The sequence below is a fragment of the Scyliorhinus canicula genome, chromosome 20 (genome assembly GCF_902713615.1).
Source record: "Scyliorhinus canicula chromosome 20, sScyCan1.1, whole genome shotgun sequence".
NCBI classification, from domain to species: Eukaryota; Metazoa; Chordata; class Chondrichthyes; order Carcharhiniformes; family Scyliorhinidae; genus Scyliorhinus; species Scyliorhinus canicula.
Genome location: NC_052165.1, coordinates 29925165 through 29940032, shown reverse-complemented (window position 1 = coordinate 29940032; position 14868 = coordinate 29925165). Strand labels below are relative to the sequence as shown.

Below are 14868 nucleotides of genomic sequence, written 5' to 3'. Positions count from 1 at the left end.
GTGGCGGACACACAGTGGACGGCCATGGCGGGTGCCCCCGGGACAAGGGGAAACCCCGGAGCGCAGAGACCCGACCGCATGGGGAGAGCAGTGATAGTGGCCATCCTGGACGGCCCCCTAACAAAGGGAAACCCTGGAGGGCAGGGGCGCATCCACCAGATAAATATGGTTAATCCCACAGGAACGAGGGGGCAGAAGCCCCCCACCAGGATAATCACCTGGAACGTAAGGGGACTTAACGGACCAGTGAAGAGATCTAGAGTCCTCACCCACCTCAGAAACATGAGGGCTGACATAGTCTTCCTCCAAGAGACGCACCTGAGGGAGCAGGACCAACTGCGGGTAAGAAAGGGCTGGGTGGGACAAACCTACCATTCCTGCTATGGGACAAGGGCCAGGGGGGTGGCGATCCTGATCAGCAAGAGGACAATGTTTAGGGCGACAAAGACGGTTACAGACCCAGGGGGGCGGTATGTCATGGTCAGCGGGGCCCTGGATGGGGCACCGGTAGTTCTAGTCAACGTGTACGCGCCCAACTGGGACGACAGGAGTTTCATCAAAAAGACCATGGCAGAAATCCCGGACATAGCGACGCATCGACTAATCGTGGGGGGGGGGACTTCAACTGTGTACAGGATCCAAAGACGGACAGTTCAAACGCCAAAACGGGGAAAACCTCAAGCATGGCAAGGGAACTCAGTCACTTTATGGAGCAGATGGGAGTAGTGGACCACTGGCGGTTCGCCCACCCGGGGGAGAAAGAATTCTCCTCCTTCTCCCCAGTACACAACGTGTACACCAGAATTGACTTCTTTGTGGTGGGGAAAACGGTGCTTCCAGGGATAGACAAAGTGGAATACTCCGCAATTGTGATATCAGACCACGCTCCACACTACATGGACGTGCGGCTAGAGACGTGAAGGGCCCAGCGCCCCACATGGAGGTTGGACGGTGCCTTACTAGCTGAGTAGGCCTTCAGCGAAAGGATAGCGCGGGCCATAGCAGAGTACACGGTGAACAACCAAAACGGGGAGGTCTCACCCTCCACATTCTGGGAAGCGCTTAAGGCCGTACTAAGAGGGGAAATCATTGCCTTCAAAGCGCAAAGAGATAGGGAGGAAAGGGTGGCTAGGCAGAAGCTGGTCGACTCCATACTGGAGGTAGACCGTAAATACTCCGAGGCCCTGGCGGAGAGGAAAGAACTACAAAGGAACTTTGACCTGCTCTCCACCAGGAAAGCAGTACACCAACTCCGCCAGGCGCGCGGGACCCTGTACGAACACGGAGACAAAGCCAGCCGCCTGTTGGAACACCAGCAGAGAAAGCAGGCAGCCACCAGAGAAATTGCGCAAATCAGGGGTACCGGAGGCACGTTGGAAACAGAACCAGAGAGGATTAACAAAACCTTCAAGGCCTTCTACCAAGAGCTGTACACCTCAGAGCCCCCAATGGGGAAGGCTGGGATGAACCGGTTCCTTGATGGACTGGACATACCAGTCGTGGGAGAGGGCAGAAAACAGGACCTGGAAGCACCACTAGCACTGGGAGAGATCAAGGACAGCATTAGCTCAATGCAGATGGGGAAGGCGCCGGGACCGGATGGATTCCCGGCATACTTCTACAAAAAATGTGCGACAGCGCTGGCCCCGCACCTGCGGGAGATGTTCACAGACTCGCTAGCTAGGGGCACACTGCCACCCACGTTAGCACAGGCCTCAATCTTGCTGATACCCAAGAAAGACAAAGACCCAATGAAATGTGGGTCATACAGACCCATATCTCTGCTGAACGCAGACGCCAAAATACTGGCCAGAATCCTAGCCAAAAGGCTAGAAGACTGTGTACCTGAGGTGGTCACAGATGACCAGACGGGCTTCGTCAAAGGTAGACAGCTTACCTCGAACATCAGGCGCCTGCTGAACGTGATAATGACCCCTTCCGGGGAGAGAACACAAGAGGTGATCGTCTCCCTGGACGCAGAAAAGGCCTTCGACAGAGTCGAATGGAAATACCCCATAGAGGTACTGGAGCGGTTCGGGCTTGGAACAGGGTTCACCACTTGGGTAAAGCTCCTATACAACGCTCCTATGGCGAGCGTACGAACCAACAATACCAACTCCCAATACTTCCAGCTGCACAGGGGCACCAGACAAGGATGCCCACTGTCCCCGCTGCTGTTCGCACTAGCGATTGAACCGCTAGCAATCGCGCTCAGGGCAGCAGAAAATTGGAGGGGGATCCGAAGGGGAGGCAGAGAGCACAGAGTCTCGCTCTATGCAGATGATCTGCTCCTCTACATCTCGGACCCACAAAGCAGCATGGACGGAATCATCGCGCTCCTGAAAGAGTTTGGAGCCTTCTCAGGCTACAAACTCAACATGAGCAAAAGCGAGATCTTCCCAGTACACCCGCAAGGGGTTGGGGGGGGGCAGCACTAAAGGGGCTGCCGCTCAAACAAGCCCGACACACATTCCGCTACCTGGGGACCCAAATAGCCCATGACTGGAAAGGGATCCACAAATCGAACCTCACCAGCCTGACGGAGGAAGTAAAAAAGGACCTGCAAAGATGGAACACACTCCCACTCTCCCTCGCGGGGAGAGTCCAGACGATCAAAATGAAAGTACTGCCCAGGTTCCTCTTCCTGTTTAGATCCATTCCGATCTACATCCCCAAGGCCTTTTTCAAAGCGCTGGACAAACTTATCATGGCGTTCGTATGTGGGGGTAAAAATGCTAGGATCCCAAAGAAGGTCCTACAAAAAACAAAATCCAGGGGCTCGCCCTCCCGAATCTACAATTTTACCACTGGGCAGCAACAGCCGAGCGAGTAAGGGGATGGATCCAGGAGCCAGAAGCTGAGTGGGTGCGTGCGGAGGAGGCCTCCTGCATGGGAACCTCCCTCCGGGCCCTCGCCACGGCAGCACTCCCATCCCCACCCAAAAAACACTCCAGCAGCCCAGTGGTGACAGCCACCCTCCAATCCTGGAACCAACTGCGGCAGCAACTTGGCCTGACCAAAATGTCAGACAAGGCTCCCATCTGCAACAACCATAGGTTCACACCAGCACTGACTGACGCCACCTTCAAAAGGTGGAGGCAGGACGGGGGGACACTGACAGTCAGGGACCTATACACTGACGATAGGATCGCAACACTGGACGAACTGACAGAGAAATTTTGGCTAGCCAGGGGAACGAGCTACGGTACCTGCAGCTCAAAAACTTCTTATGAAAGGAGACAAGGACGTACCCACAACCGCCACGACAGACACTACTGGAAGACCTACTGGACGCAAGTATCCTAGAGAATGGGAACTGTAGCGACATGTATGACCGACTGGTAGAAAGGGACGACACCATACTGGACGCAACAAGAAAGAAATGGGAGGATGACCTGGGGATTGAGATAGGGTGGGGACTCTGGTGTGAAGCACTGCATAGGGTCAACTCCACCTCCACGTGCGCAAGGCTCAGCCTGACTCAACTAAAAGTGGTACATAGAGCCCACTTAACAAGAAACCGCATGAGTAGGTTCTTCCCGGAGGTGGAGGACAGATGTGAACGGTGCCAAAGAGGCCCGGCCAACCACGCCCACATGTTCTGGCCTTGCCCCAGACTTGTGGAGTACTGGACAGCCTTCTTCGAGGCTATGTCCAAAGTTGTGGGGGTGAGGGTGGAGCCATGCCCGATAGTGGCGGTCTTCGGGGTTTCAGACCAGCCAGATCTATTCCTGGGGAGGAGGGCGGACGCCCTTGCCTTTGCCTCCCTGATCGCCCGCCGTAGAATCCTGTTTGGCTGGCGGTCAGCAGCACCGCCCAGAGCTGCAGACTGGCTGTCCAACCTCTCGGAATCTCTCCAAATGGAGAAAATCAAATTCGCCATCCGAGGGTCAGACGCCGGCTTCCACAGAACGTGGGAGCCATTCATGCAATTGTTCCGGGACCTATTTGTGGCCAACGAACAAGAGGAAGAATAGTCCGGTGGCCAAGAATCAGGGGAAAATGGACGGGAATCGGGGAAGGTAGCCGGGGGGGGGGGGGTGCTACGGGTTCGTTATGGGGGTTTGAAGGCAAGCTAAGGCCCAAAACCAAATTGTAAATAAATGCCTATAAACATGTGCCTCGGCCATATTGGGGAATGTAACATATGTATGCCGGTTAAAGGGGGCGGCCACAGTTGCTATTATGAAGATACTTACCTGTAAATATACATGTTAATTTTTGCGTGTTTTTTTTCTAATAATTTGTAATTTGTTGGATATAAAATATGAAAACTCAATAAAAAAATCATTAAAAAAAAAAAAATTATTCCAATAACTATTTATGGGTAAGTTTCAGGAGTAGGTTTTAATACTCAACCAGAGATGCAGAGTTAATTCTAGCAAGGGGCATCCTCGCTCCAGTTCTCTCAAAACAGTATGATCAAAGAACAGATTAATTTGGTTATTCATCCAAAACCAAGGATTTTTGTGCACAAAGTGGCTCCAGTTATTGCCTACTTAAGTCCAAGTCATTCATCATTGCTTTGCAAAGTTTTTTTAATATGGTGAGCTTATGTATTCATGCACCCATCCAGTTCTGAATCATCGTTCTACAACATAGAGGGAGAGCATTTGGACCGTGCACCTAAACTGACATTCTCAAATCTATCCATTTTACCCTACTCAATATCTTATCTACTTCCTGTAACTTTATAATGAAGAAGATAAGATAAAGATTTATCTTTCTGAAATAAATACCAATCCCCTGACAAGTGTGCCATGGACAGTTGGCTGGCCGCCGAGAGTTCCAGTCGGAAGCCTGGTTCAGTTTGAGGCATGCTGGACTGTGGCTGGAAATCTAATGCCCAGAGGGAGCTGGTCAGCTCCACGCCGCCACAAAATACTTGACATTTTTTCACTGCTCTGTGCCCTTTATGGTCATGTAAACTTGAGCTGCTATGTTCTTGTTTCTTCAGGGCACAACATCAACCTGGATTGCTTTATTTCCAATTTATTGTCTGCACCTATAATATATACTATTTTGCTCCTCCACACTCTAACAATTAATTGTATGAATGATAACTTTGCTTTATTTCAAGTGGTTGCATCTTTGTAGAAGTAGATTTGGTTCACCTGGTTTTAATTTCTCTGCAGGTCTAATAATAAAATTGTTGAGCTACAATCCGAACAACTGACACCATTTTGGTCTTTGGAAACACTGGATCTCAGTAACAATCACATTTTTGAACTGACTAGATTCCCTCCTCTACAACTTCAGCATCTGTAAGTATGTTGGACGGTTTCAGACGCATTTTCTGATAATCATGCTAAAAGAATTGTGTTTTAGCAGACGGGTAACATTTCAGATTAAACTTGAAAGCCTTTCGTCCTAACTTTGTTCAAAATGCAGGATGCTCTCTTCACAGGGGAATTATCAGAGCAGATGTACTTCAAGCCAATGGAGGCAATGTTAGGAGTGTTCTTAAGGAGGGTGATGATGGCAGGGAGACAAAAGGAGATGTCGAGTTGAGAGGTTGGCCAGGAATGTGTACAGGAGATATATTGACAGTCAATTGGAGGGAAGAAGACGTAGGGAGTAGAGTCACAACTAATAATAACCTTCCTATTACATGCCCTGGCCTTTCCCGTTTGCTATTCACAGCAGCAACTCTGAAATGAATAGGTTAATGAGCCACAGATCAGATGAAGTTGGTATGAAGGGGCTGGTTTAGCACAGTGGGCTAAACAGCTGACTTGTAATGCAGAACAAAGCCAGCCGCACGGGTTCAATTCCCTTACCGGCCTTCCCGAACAGGCGCCGGAATGTGGCGACTGGGGACTTTTTACAGTAACTTCATTGAAGCCTACTTGTAACAAGCGATTATTATGTTATGGGCCAGGGTTTAGAGAACTTCAAAGTGTATCATGGAGTTCACCTGACCCACAACTTTTTAATAGATTGTGGTATGGGGAGCGCATGGCTCACTCTGCAGGTGTGGTGCAGCATAAATGGAAAAGTATTTTTTAAAGCAAAACAATATTTATTCTATGAACTCGGGTTAACCTTTTTGAAACATACAGCGAACATCTTCGCAACCATTAATTAAAATCCAACCCCCAAAGAATACAACACTAAGTAATCCTTTAAGCTTTCCTTTTAACATCCATAAGACGTAAAAACCCCTTTTTACAGAAAGACATCAGGCTTAACTTCACTACTGAGAACAGTTACCACGTTGAAATCAGCAAATGGACACTCATAAGCTTGCAGAAATTCACACACATCCTGCTGTGATTGCAGCTTCTCCAAAACTAAAATGAAACCAAATCCACCCTGCAGCAAAAAGCCTAAAGCGAAAGTAAAAAGCTGACAGACAGCCCAGCTCCACCCACGCTCTGACATCACTGCAGTAATAAACACCAATTTCTTAAAGGTACTCATGACAATTATATTATTATTGTAAGTTAAAAGTGGCAACTTTTAGTTTGCAGTGAAATAATTATGCAACATTGCAAATTTAAGTGTACAGCATCTCTGATACATCAGTATAAATGTTATTCTTGCCATCATTTACAAGTTCAATGTTCTAAAAATTTATGGTTTACAAAAGCTTTTCTGAAGATGAAGCCTATATATGGATTATAGTAAAATATGATTTCCTCGACAATGGAAAATTTCAGATGCCACAATGCAAGTTATGACTTTAATCAGTAACATTGTTAACCAAATTATAGTCAACACAACGTTTGAATTGAACATGTGGAACACTCTTGTTAAAGACCGTTTTGGCTGTATCTCTGATTTACGGTTTCACCTGGATACTGCCTCATCTATACTTTTAATATTTGTGAAGCTCTATTGTTGTGTATGCATCCATGTCCTGGAGGGCTTTTCTCATTGAGTAGATTCTTTTTTTTTTTAAATAATTCTTATTGAAATTTTTCGATACAAACATTTACCCCTACTACATTTTAAATTATAACACAACAAATCCCCCCTGGAAAATCCTCCCCACGCCCTCCCCCGCGCGCACCCCCCCCCCCCCCCCCCCCCCCCCCCCCCCCCCCCCCCCCGCGCTACCCGTCTAGCAACCAAACCGTTTTTCCCTTTCTGCCGATGGCCTCGGGCAGTCATTGCCCGCGACCCCCCGCTGACGTGCTCCCTTCGTTGCTATCTCCCTTCCCCCCCCCCCCCCCCCCCCCCTTTCTCCCCGGGTTGCTGCTGTTTCGGCCTCCAGTTCCTATCTCTGATCCAGAAAGTCAAGGAAGGGCTGCCACCGCCGGAAGAACCCCTGTACCGACCCTCTCAGGGCGAATTTGATTCTTTCCAATTGGATGAAGCTTGCCATGTCGTTTAACCAGGTGTTAACACTTGGTGGCCTTGTGTCCCTCCACTGAATCAAGATCCTTCTCCGAGCTACCAAGGACGCAAAGGCCAATATTCCGGCCTCCCTTGCCTCCTGTACTCCTGGCTCCACCCCAACCCCAAAAATCGCTAGCCCCCACCCTGGTTTGACCCTGGTTCCCACCACTCTCGATACCGTCCCCGCCACCCCCTCCCAGAACTCTTCCAGTGCCGGGCACATCCAGAACATATGTACATGGTTCGCAGGGCTTCCCGAACACCTAACACACCTGTCCTCACCCCCGAAGAACCGACTCATCCTAGTCCCCGTCATATGGGCTCTGTGCAGCACCTTAAATTGGATGAGGCCCAACCTTGCGCACGACGACGACGAATTGACCCTCTCTAAGGCATCCGCCCATGTCCCATCTTCTATCTGCTCTCCCAGCTCCGCTTCCCACTTGTCTTTCAGCTCCTCTATCGATACCTCCTCCACCTCCTGCATTATTTTGTAGATGTCCGAGACCTTCCCTTCTCCGACCCAGACCCCTGACAGCACCCTATCACTCACCCCTCTATCGGGAAGCAAGGGAAATCCTTCCACCTGTCGTCTGGCAAATGCCTTCACCTGCAGGTATCTAAACGTGTTCCCCGGGGGGAGCTCAAATTTCTCCTCCAGCTCTCCCAGGCTCGCAAACCTCCCCTCTATGAACATGTCCCTCAGTTGCCTGATGCCCGCCCTGTGCCAGCTCTGGAATCCCCCGCCAGTGTTCCCCGGGACAAATCTGTGGTTCCCTCTCAGTGGCGCCGCCATCAGACCCCCCACTTCCCCCCTGTGTCGCCTCCACTGCCCCCAGATTTTAAGGGTGGCCGCCACTACCGGACTCGTGGTATACCTTGTGGGGGGGAGCGGCCATGGTGCCGTTACTAGCGCCCCCAGGCTTGTATTGCCGCAGGACGCCCTCTCCATACGTTTCCAAGCTGCCCCCTCCCCCTCCATCACCCACTTGCGCACCATCGATGCGTTCGCCGCCCAGTAGTATCCGGAAAGATTGGGTAGCGCTAATCCTCCACTGTCCCTACTCCGTTCCAAGAAAATCCTTCTCACTCTAGGGGTGCCATGTGCCCACACATAGCCCATAATGCTGCCAGTTACCTTCTTGAAGAAGGCCCTGGGGAGAAAGATGGGCAAGCACTGGAACAGAAACAAGAACCTCGGGAGGACCGTCATTTTGACTGACTGCACCCTCCCTGCTAGCGACAGCGGTACCATGTCCCACCTCTTGAACTCCTCCTCCATCTGCTCCACCAGCCTTGAAAAGTTCAGCTTGTGGAGGGTCCCCCAGTTCCTTGCCACCTGCACCCCCAAGTACCTGAAGCTCTTTACTGCTCTCTTAAAGGGGAGCCGCCCAATTCCCTCCCCCTGATCTCCCGGGTGTATCACAAAGACCTCACTTTTACCCACATTTAATTTATATCCCGAAAAGTCCCCAAACTCCGCTAGTATTTCCATTACCTCCGGCATTCCCCCTTCCGGGTCCGCCACATATAACAACAAATCATCCGCATAGAGTGATACCCGATGTTCCTCCCCTCCCCTTGTCAGTCCTCTCCACCCCCCTGAACCCCTCAGTGCCATCGCCAACGGTTCGATCGCTAATGCAAATAGTAAGGGGGATAGGGGGCATCCCTGCCTGGTACCTCGATGGAGCCCAAAATACTCTGACCTCCTCCCGTTTGTAACCACACTCGCCATCGGGGCCGAATACAGCAGCTTCACCCACTTGATAAATCCCTCCCCAAACCCAAACCGTTCCAGCGTCTCCCACAGGTATTCCCACTCCACCCTATCGAATGCCTTCTCCGCATCCAGTGCTACCACTATCTCAGCCTCCCCCTCCACTGCTGGCATCATAATCACATTCAACAGTCTCCGGACATTTGTGTTAAGTTGTCGTCCCTTTACGAACCCTGTCTGGTCCTCATGGATTACCCCTGGCACACAATCCTCTATTCTGGTTGCCAGGACCTTTGCCAACAGTTTGGCATCTACATTCAAGAGGGAGATAGGCCTGTAGGACCCGCACTGTACGGGGTCTTTGTCCCGCTTCAGGATCAAGGAGATCAGGGCCTGTGACATTGTCGGGGGCAGAACCCCCCCCCCTCTCGCGCCTCATTGAAGGCTCGCACCAGCACTGGACCCACCAAGTCCACATACTTCTTATAAAATTCCACCGGGAACCCATCCGGCCCCGGCGCCTTCCCCGCCTGCATCTGGCCTATCCCTTTAACTAGCTCCTGCAGCTCTATCGGCGCCCCCAGCCCCTCCACCCGTTCCTCCTGGACCTTTGGGAACCTCAATCTATCGAGGAAGTTCTCCATTCCCCCCCTCCTCCTGGGCGGCTCAGACCGGTACAATTCCCTGTAGAAATCCCTGAAGACCCCGTTCACCTCTTGCCCCTTCTGCACTACGTTCCCTCCCTTCTCTCTCACTCCCCCAATCTCTCTGGCTGCATCTCGCTTGCGCAGCTGGTGTGCTAGCATCCTGCTCGCCTTTTCCCCGTACTCATAGACCGCGCCCTGTGCCCTTCTCCATTGCGTCTCCGCCTTCCTAGTGGTCAGTAGGTCAAACTGGGCCTGTAAACTGCGCCGCTCCCTCAACAGCCCCTCCTCTGGTGTCTCCGCATATCTCCTGTCCACTTCTATAAGTTCCCCCACCAGTCTCTCCCTCTCCTGCCTCTCCTTCCTTTCTCTGTGTGCCCTTATGGAGATCAGCTCTCCTCTGATCACTGCTTTCAGGGCCTCCCAGACTACCCCCACCTTCACCTCGCCCGTGTCGTTCGTGCCCAGATATCTCTCAATGCCCTTCCGGACCCTTCCGCACACCTCATCGTCCGCCAGCAGCCCCACATCCAGGCGCCACAACGGGCGCTGGTCCCGTGCTTCCCCCAGTTCTACCTCTACCCAGTGTGGTGCATGGTCCGAAAATCGCAATGGCCGAGTACTCCGTGTCCTGCACTCTCGAAATCAGACCCCTGCTCAGTACAAAAAAGTCTATTCTGGAGTACACCCTGTGGACGTGGGAGAAAAAAGAATACTCCCTCGCCCTTGGCCTGCCAAATCTCCAAGGGTCTACCCCCCCCATCTGCTCCATGAACCCCCTTAGCACCTCTGCCGCTGCCGGCCTCCTATTCGTCCTGGAACTCGATCTGTCCAGCCCAGGGTCGAGCACTGTATTGAAGTCCCCCCCCATGATCAGGCCCCCTGCCTCCAGACCCGGAATGAGGCCCAACAGGCGCCTCATAAAACCCGCGTCATCCCAATTCGGGGCATACACATTCACCAGCACCACATTCTCTCCCTGCAGCCTACCCTTCACCATCGCGTACCTACCCTCCTTATCTGCTACCACCTGCGCCGCCACGAACGACACCCTCTTTCCCACCAAAATCGCCACCCCCCGGTTCTTTGCGTCCAAGCCTGAGTGGAACACCTGTCCCACCCACCCCCTTCTCAGGCGTACCTGGTCTACTACTCTCAAGTGAGTCTCCTGCAACATTGCCACATCCGCCTGCAGCCCCTTTAGGTGTGAAAAAACCCTTGATCTCTTGACCGGCCCATTCAGCCCCCTCACGTTCCACGTAATCAACCGGGTCGCGGAGCGACCCGTCCCTTTCCCCTGTCTATTAGCCATGTCCTGTCCCCTGTTCGCCCCGGGTCGACCCTCCCCTTCTGACCCGTTCCCCATGGCGATGGCCCCCCCCCCCCTCTCTCCTCCCGTTCTTCCCTTCCCGTCCTCGACCTTTCCAGCAGCAACCCGGTATCCCCCCCTAACCCCCCTTCCCCCCCCCCCCCCCCCCCCCCCCCCCCCCCCCCCCCCCCCCCCCCCCCCCCCCCCCGGCTAGGACCCCTCCTAGCCGCGGTGTATCCACCATCGTACTCCCGAGGGTCAGCTGGCTTTCGCTGACCCGGCTGCCCCTGCCACACTCCGACTCCTCCCGATGTGGGGGGGGAGGGGCCTCCCCCCCCCCCCTTGCCATCCCTCTCTGACCCCGCTTCAGCGCGGGAAAAGCCGCCATTGCTGGCCACACCCCACTCTTCTCTCCTCCCCCTTCCTCCGTCCCGCGCGCGGGAAACAGGGGAAAGCCCGCGCTTTCGCCCGGCCACACCCTACCCCGCCATCTTCAATTCCACCCCCGTCCCCATCCAAGCCCATAAAAAAGCCCCCTTAAAACGAGAGGAAGAAAAAAGAGAAAAAGAAAATACGCATAACCAACTTGCACCCCCCCCCGTCCCGCCTCCCCAACTTAACAATATAACAATATAAATAACAAATCTCAAATAAATACATAAATACATAACTATGCCTGCATAACTAAATAACTACCCAATAATAACGTATTTAACCATCACCCTCCATCGAACAGAACAGTAACCATAACCCTTAAAGAACAGATCAAAAAACAGTAAAAAAGCCCCCCCTACAACAACAATAATTAAGGGAAGTTGGCAACGGGAAGAGACACACAAAAAGGAACAAAGAAACCCCCCATAACACAAGTTTCAAAGAAACCAAACGATCCATCAACTTTAACCAAGTTCCGACCTGGCCTAAGAAAGACATGGGCCACTTGATCAGTCAAGGGTACTCGGGCGGCCTCGACCGCCGGCGTTCCCAAGTTCTAGTTCAGGTCCAGCTTTTCCTCCCGAACAAAAGTCCATGCCTCCTCTGGGGTCTCAAAGTAATGGTGCTGGTCCTTGTAGGTGACCCACAAGCGCGCTGGCTGCAGCATTCCGAACTTGATCCTCTTTGCGTGCAGCACCGCCTTCGTCCGGTTAAACCGGGCCCGCCGCTTTGCCACCTCCGCACTCCAGTCCTGATATATCCGCACCGTCGAATTCTCCCATTTGCTGCTTTTCTCCCTCTTGGCCCACCTCAGCACTTTCTCCCGATCACAGAAACGCTGGAATCGCACCAGCACCGCCCTCGGGGGCTCGTTCGCCCTAGGCCGCCTAGCCATGACCCGATATGCTTCTTCCAGCTCCAGGGGCGATGGACCGGCCCCCTCTCCCATCAGGGAGCTCAGCATCTCCGCTACATATTTCGGGAGATCAGGCCCCTCCAGGCCTTCTGCTAGGCCCAGGATCCTCAAGTTCTTCCGCCTCATTCGAGTGTCCAGCTCCTCAAAGCGGCTCTGCCATTTCAGGTGGAGTGCCTCGTGCACCTCCACCTTTCCCACGAGGACCGTGGCCTCCTCCTCCCTTGCAGTCATCTCCTGCTGCAGCTCTCTTATCGACGCCTCTTGGGTCGCCTGGGCCCCCATCAGCCTTGTGGTCGTCGCGTTCATAGACTCTAAGAGTTCCACTTTCAGCTCCGTAAAACACCGGAGGAGAGCGGCCTGCTGCTCCTCCGCCCATTTTCTCCAATCTTCTAGTGCTCCACCGGCCGCCATTTTGGTCCTCTTCCCCCGCTTTTTTCGGGGAGCTGCTGCCGCTTTTTTTGTCGCCCCACTCCGAGTACCGACCATAAAGTTGGTCTCACTCTCCTCAGGGAGCCTTCCCCCACCGGGATTCGTCTTTACAGTACCGTCGGGGCCCTCCAATCGGCCCTTAAACACCTTTGTCGCAGGAGCTGCCAAATGTGCGACTTAGCTGGTCATAGCCGCAACCGGAAGTGCCATTGAGTAGATTCTTGTAGAGGTCACTTGATGAAGATAATCTGGAGTGAAGCCATTAGCTGAGGTTTCCTCTTTCTAACCCAAAAGCACCTAGGTCAGTTGTCAGGGTCTGGCTGCCACTCAGACAGGAATTGCTAATTCACCACAGAATAAGGATTAAAGCTAAGATTTTGTGAATGGAATGACATCTGTTTTTTTAAAACAACTTTGGAAGGGAGAGGAAGAAGAACCAACGCTCAGCCTGAGAAATCAGATTAAATTTGTTCACTGAACTCTTCTGCAAATGTCTTTGGTGCATTTTTTACAGGTCACCCGATCACTAACCTTAACTGTTATTGTTTAGGTACATCAGCAATAACAAAATAACTTATCTGGATCCTGGTTGCTTTGATAATCTTTCCAACACCCTTCAAGTCTTAAAATTAAACCGGAACAAAATTTCAGCTATTCCTCCCAAGAGGTTTAAGCTGCCACATCTTCAACACTTGTAAGTTCATTTTGTATCAAAATTGCATAACAAAAAAACAGCAAATTTCAATCGCGTTTATAAATGTGAATGTCTGATTCTGCTCCCTCTATTCAATTTTGTTTCAAATGGAAAAGCGTTTCTTTGTTATACCAGTCTTTTTTCACTTTTATTCTGATGCAGGGAACTCAGCCGCAACAAGATCAAAAAAGTAGTCGGCCTTACGTTTCAAGGACTCGGTGCTCTGAAACTTCTCAGATTGCAAAGAAATGGCATTACTGAACTCATGGACGGAGCTTTCTGGGGACTGAGTAACATTGAGACCTTGTGAGAACTGTTTTTAATTATTTAGTATGGTTTTATATGAACAATTCATAAGCCCAAAATAGATTGATTTGCGACTCTTAAATGCAGTAAAAGATTTATGTTCACAAAGTTACTAAATAACTTCATTTGAGTTTTAACCAAAATAATTTAGTTTTTTTCTTAAACAAATTATTTAGCTCAGCAAAATATGTATAGGCGGAGGGGGTAGGAGAAAGTTTTAAAATGAGCTACTTTGTACCTTTTTGGCCTTGCAGCTGTGGCAATTGAGTCTCATTCTAGAAAATTCAGCCACATTACCTGGATCTTTTAAATCTCCTTTGCCAAGCTTTTTAACTGTATAACAAACGGTTAATAAAAAAAAAACCCTATTTTTCAGGGTAATACAAGTTGACGTTTTAATTTTTCCCCCCCCAGACAACTAGATTTCAACAATTTAACAGAAGTAACGAAAGGATGGCTGTATGGTTTGCGCATGCTGCAGCAACTTAACCTCAGCCAGAACGCCATCCACAGGATCAGCCCAGATGCCTGGGAGTTTTGCCAGAAACTCAGTGAGCTGTGAGTAGCTTTTATTCGATTCCAGTTTGTGCAGACATCCAGCCAAAATGTTAGCTTTGGGTTTGAGTATTTTTGGTAAAGTTTACAGGAAGATGACCAAAGCAGGAGTTTCTTACAGGAGGCAAGATGCACGTTTTCTTTTCAAACTCAAATGACTTATTTGTTGTGCTGCTGTTTTCCTACTCTTCATTTGAGTTGACAGCTGTAAAATTTAATTTTTACTAACTTAATACCCTTTGAACAAAGAAAAGTACAACACAGGAACAGGCCCTCGGCCCTCCATTTTAATATGTAAAACAAAATAAAACAAGGCATTTTGATGAAAAGAAAACTTAGACCAATTATGGAATGGTTTGTTTCTTGCACTTAACTTATGCTCTGTGTGTCTACTGGATACAAAAGACCCCAATGGCGTTATGAGGGGAAAAAACAAGAAACTTTCCTCAATTCATGACTAATATTCCCCCCCTTCCAAACCAGCACTGACCATTCACCTCATTTGCTCTTTCTGAT

The 14868-nt window shown here is 50.8% G+C and overlaps 1 protein-coding gene across 1 annotated transcript in view; it reads left to right on the top strand.

The window, feature by feature from the left end:
* Positions 1-14868, top strand: part of lrig3 (leucine-rich repeats and immunoglobulin-like domains 3) — an 81613-nt gene that overhangs the window by 39798 nt on the left and 26947 nt on the right. Inside the window, exons 4-7 of the mRNA XM_038780476.1 lie at positions 5136-5264; positions 13348-13491; positions 13654-13797; positions 14212-14355. Of these exons, the coding sequence (XP_038636404.1) occupies positions 5136-5264; positions 13348-13491; positions 13654-13797; positions 14212-14355 (561 nt within the window). The remainder of the gene's footprint in view (positions 1-5135; positions 5265-13347; positions 13492-13653; positions 13798-14211; positions 14356-14868) is intronic.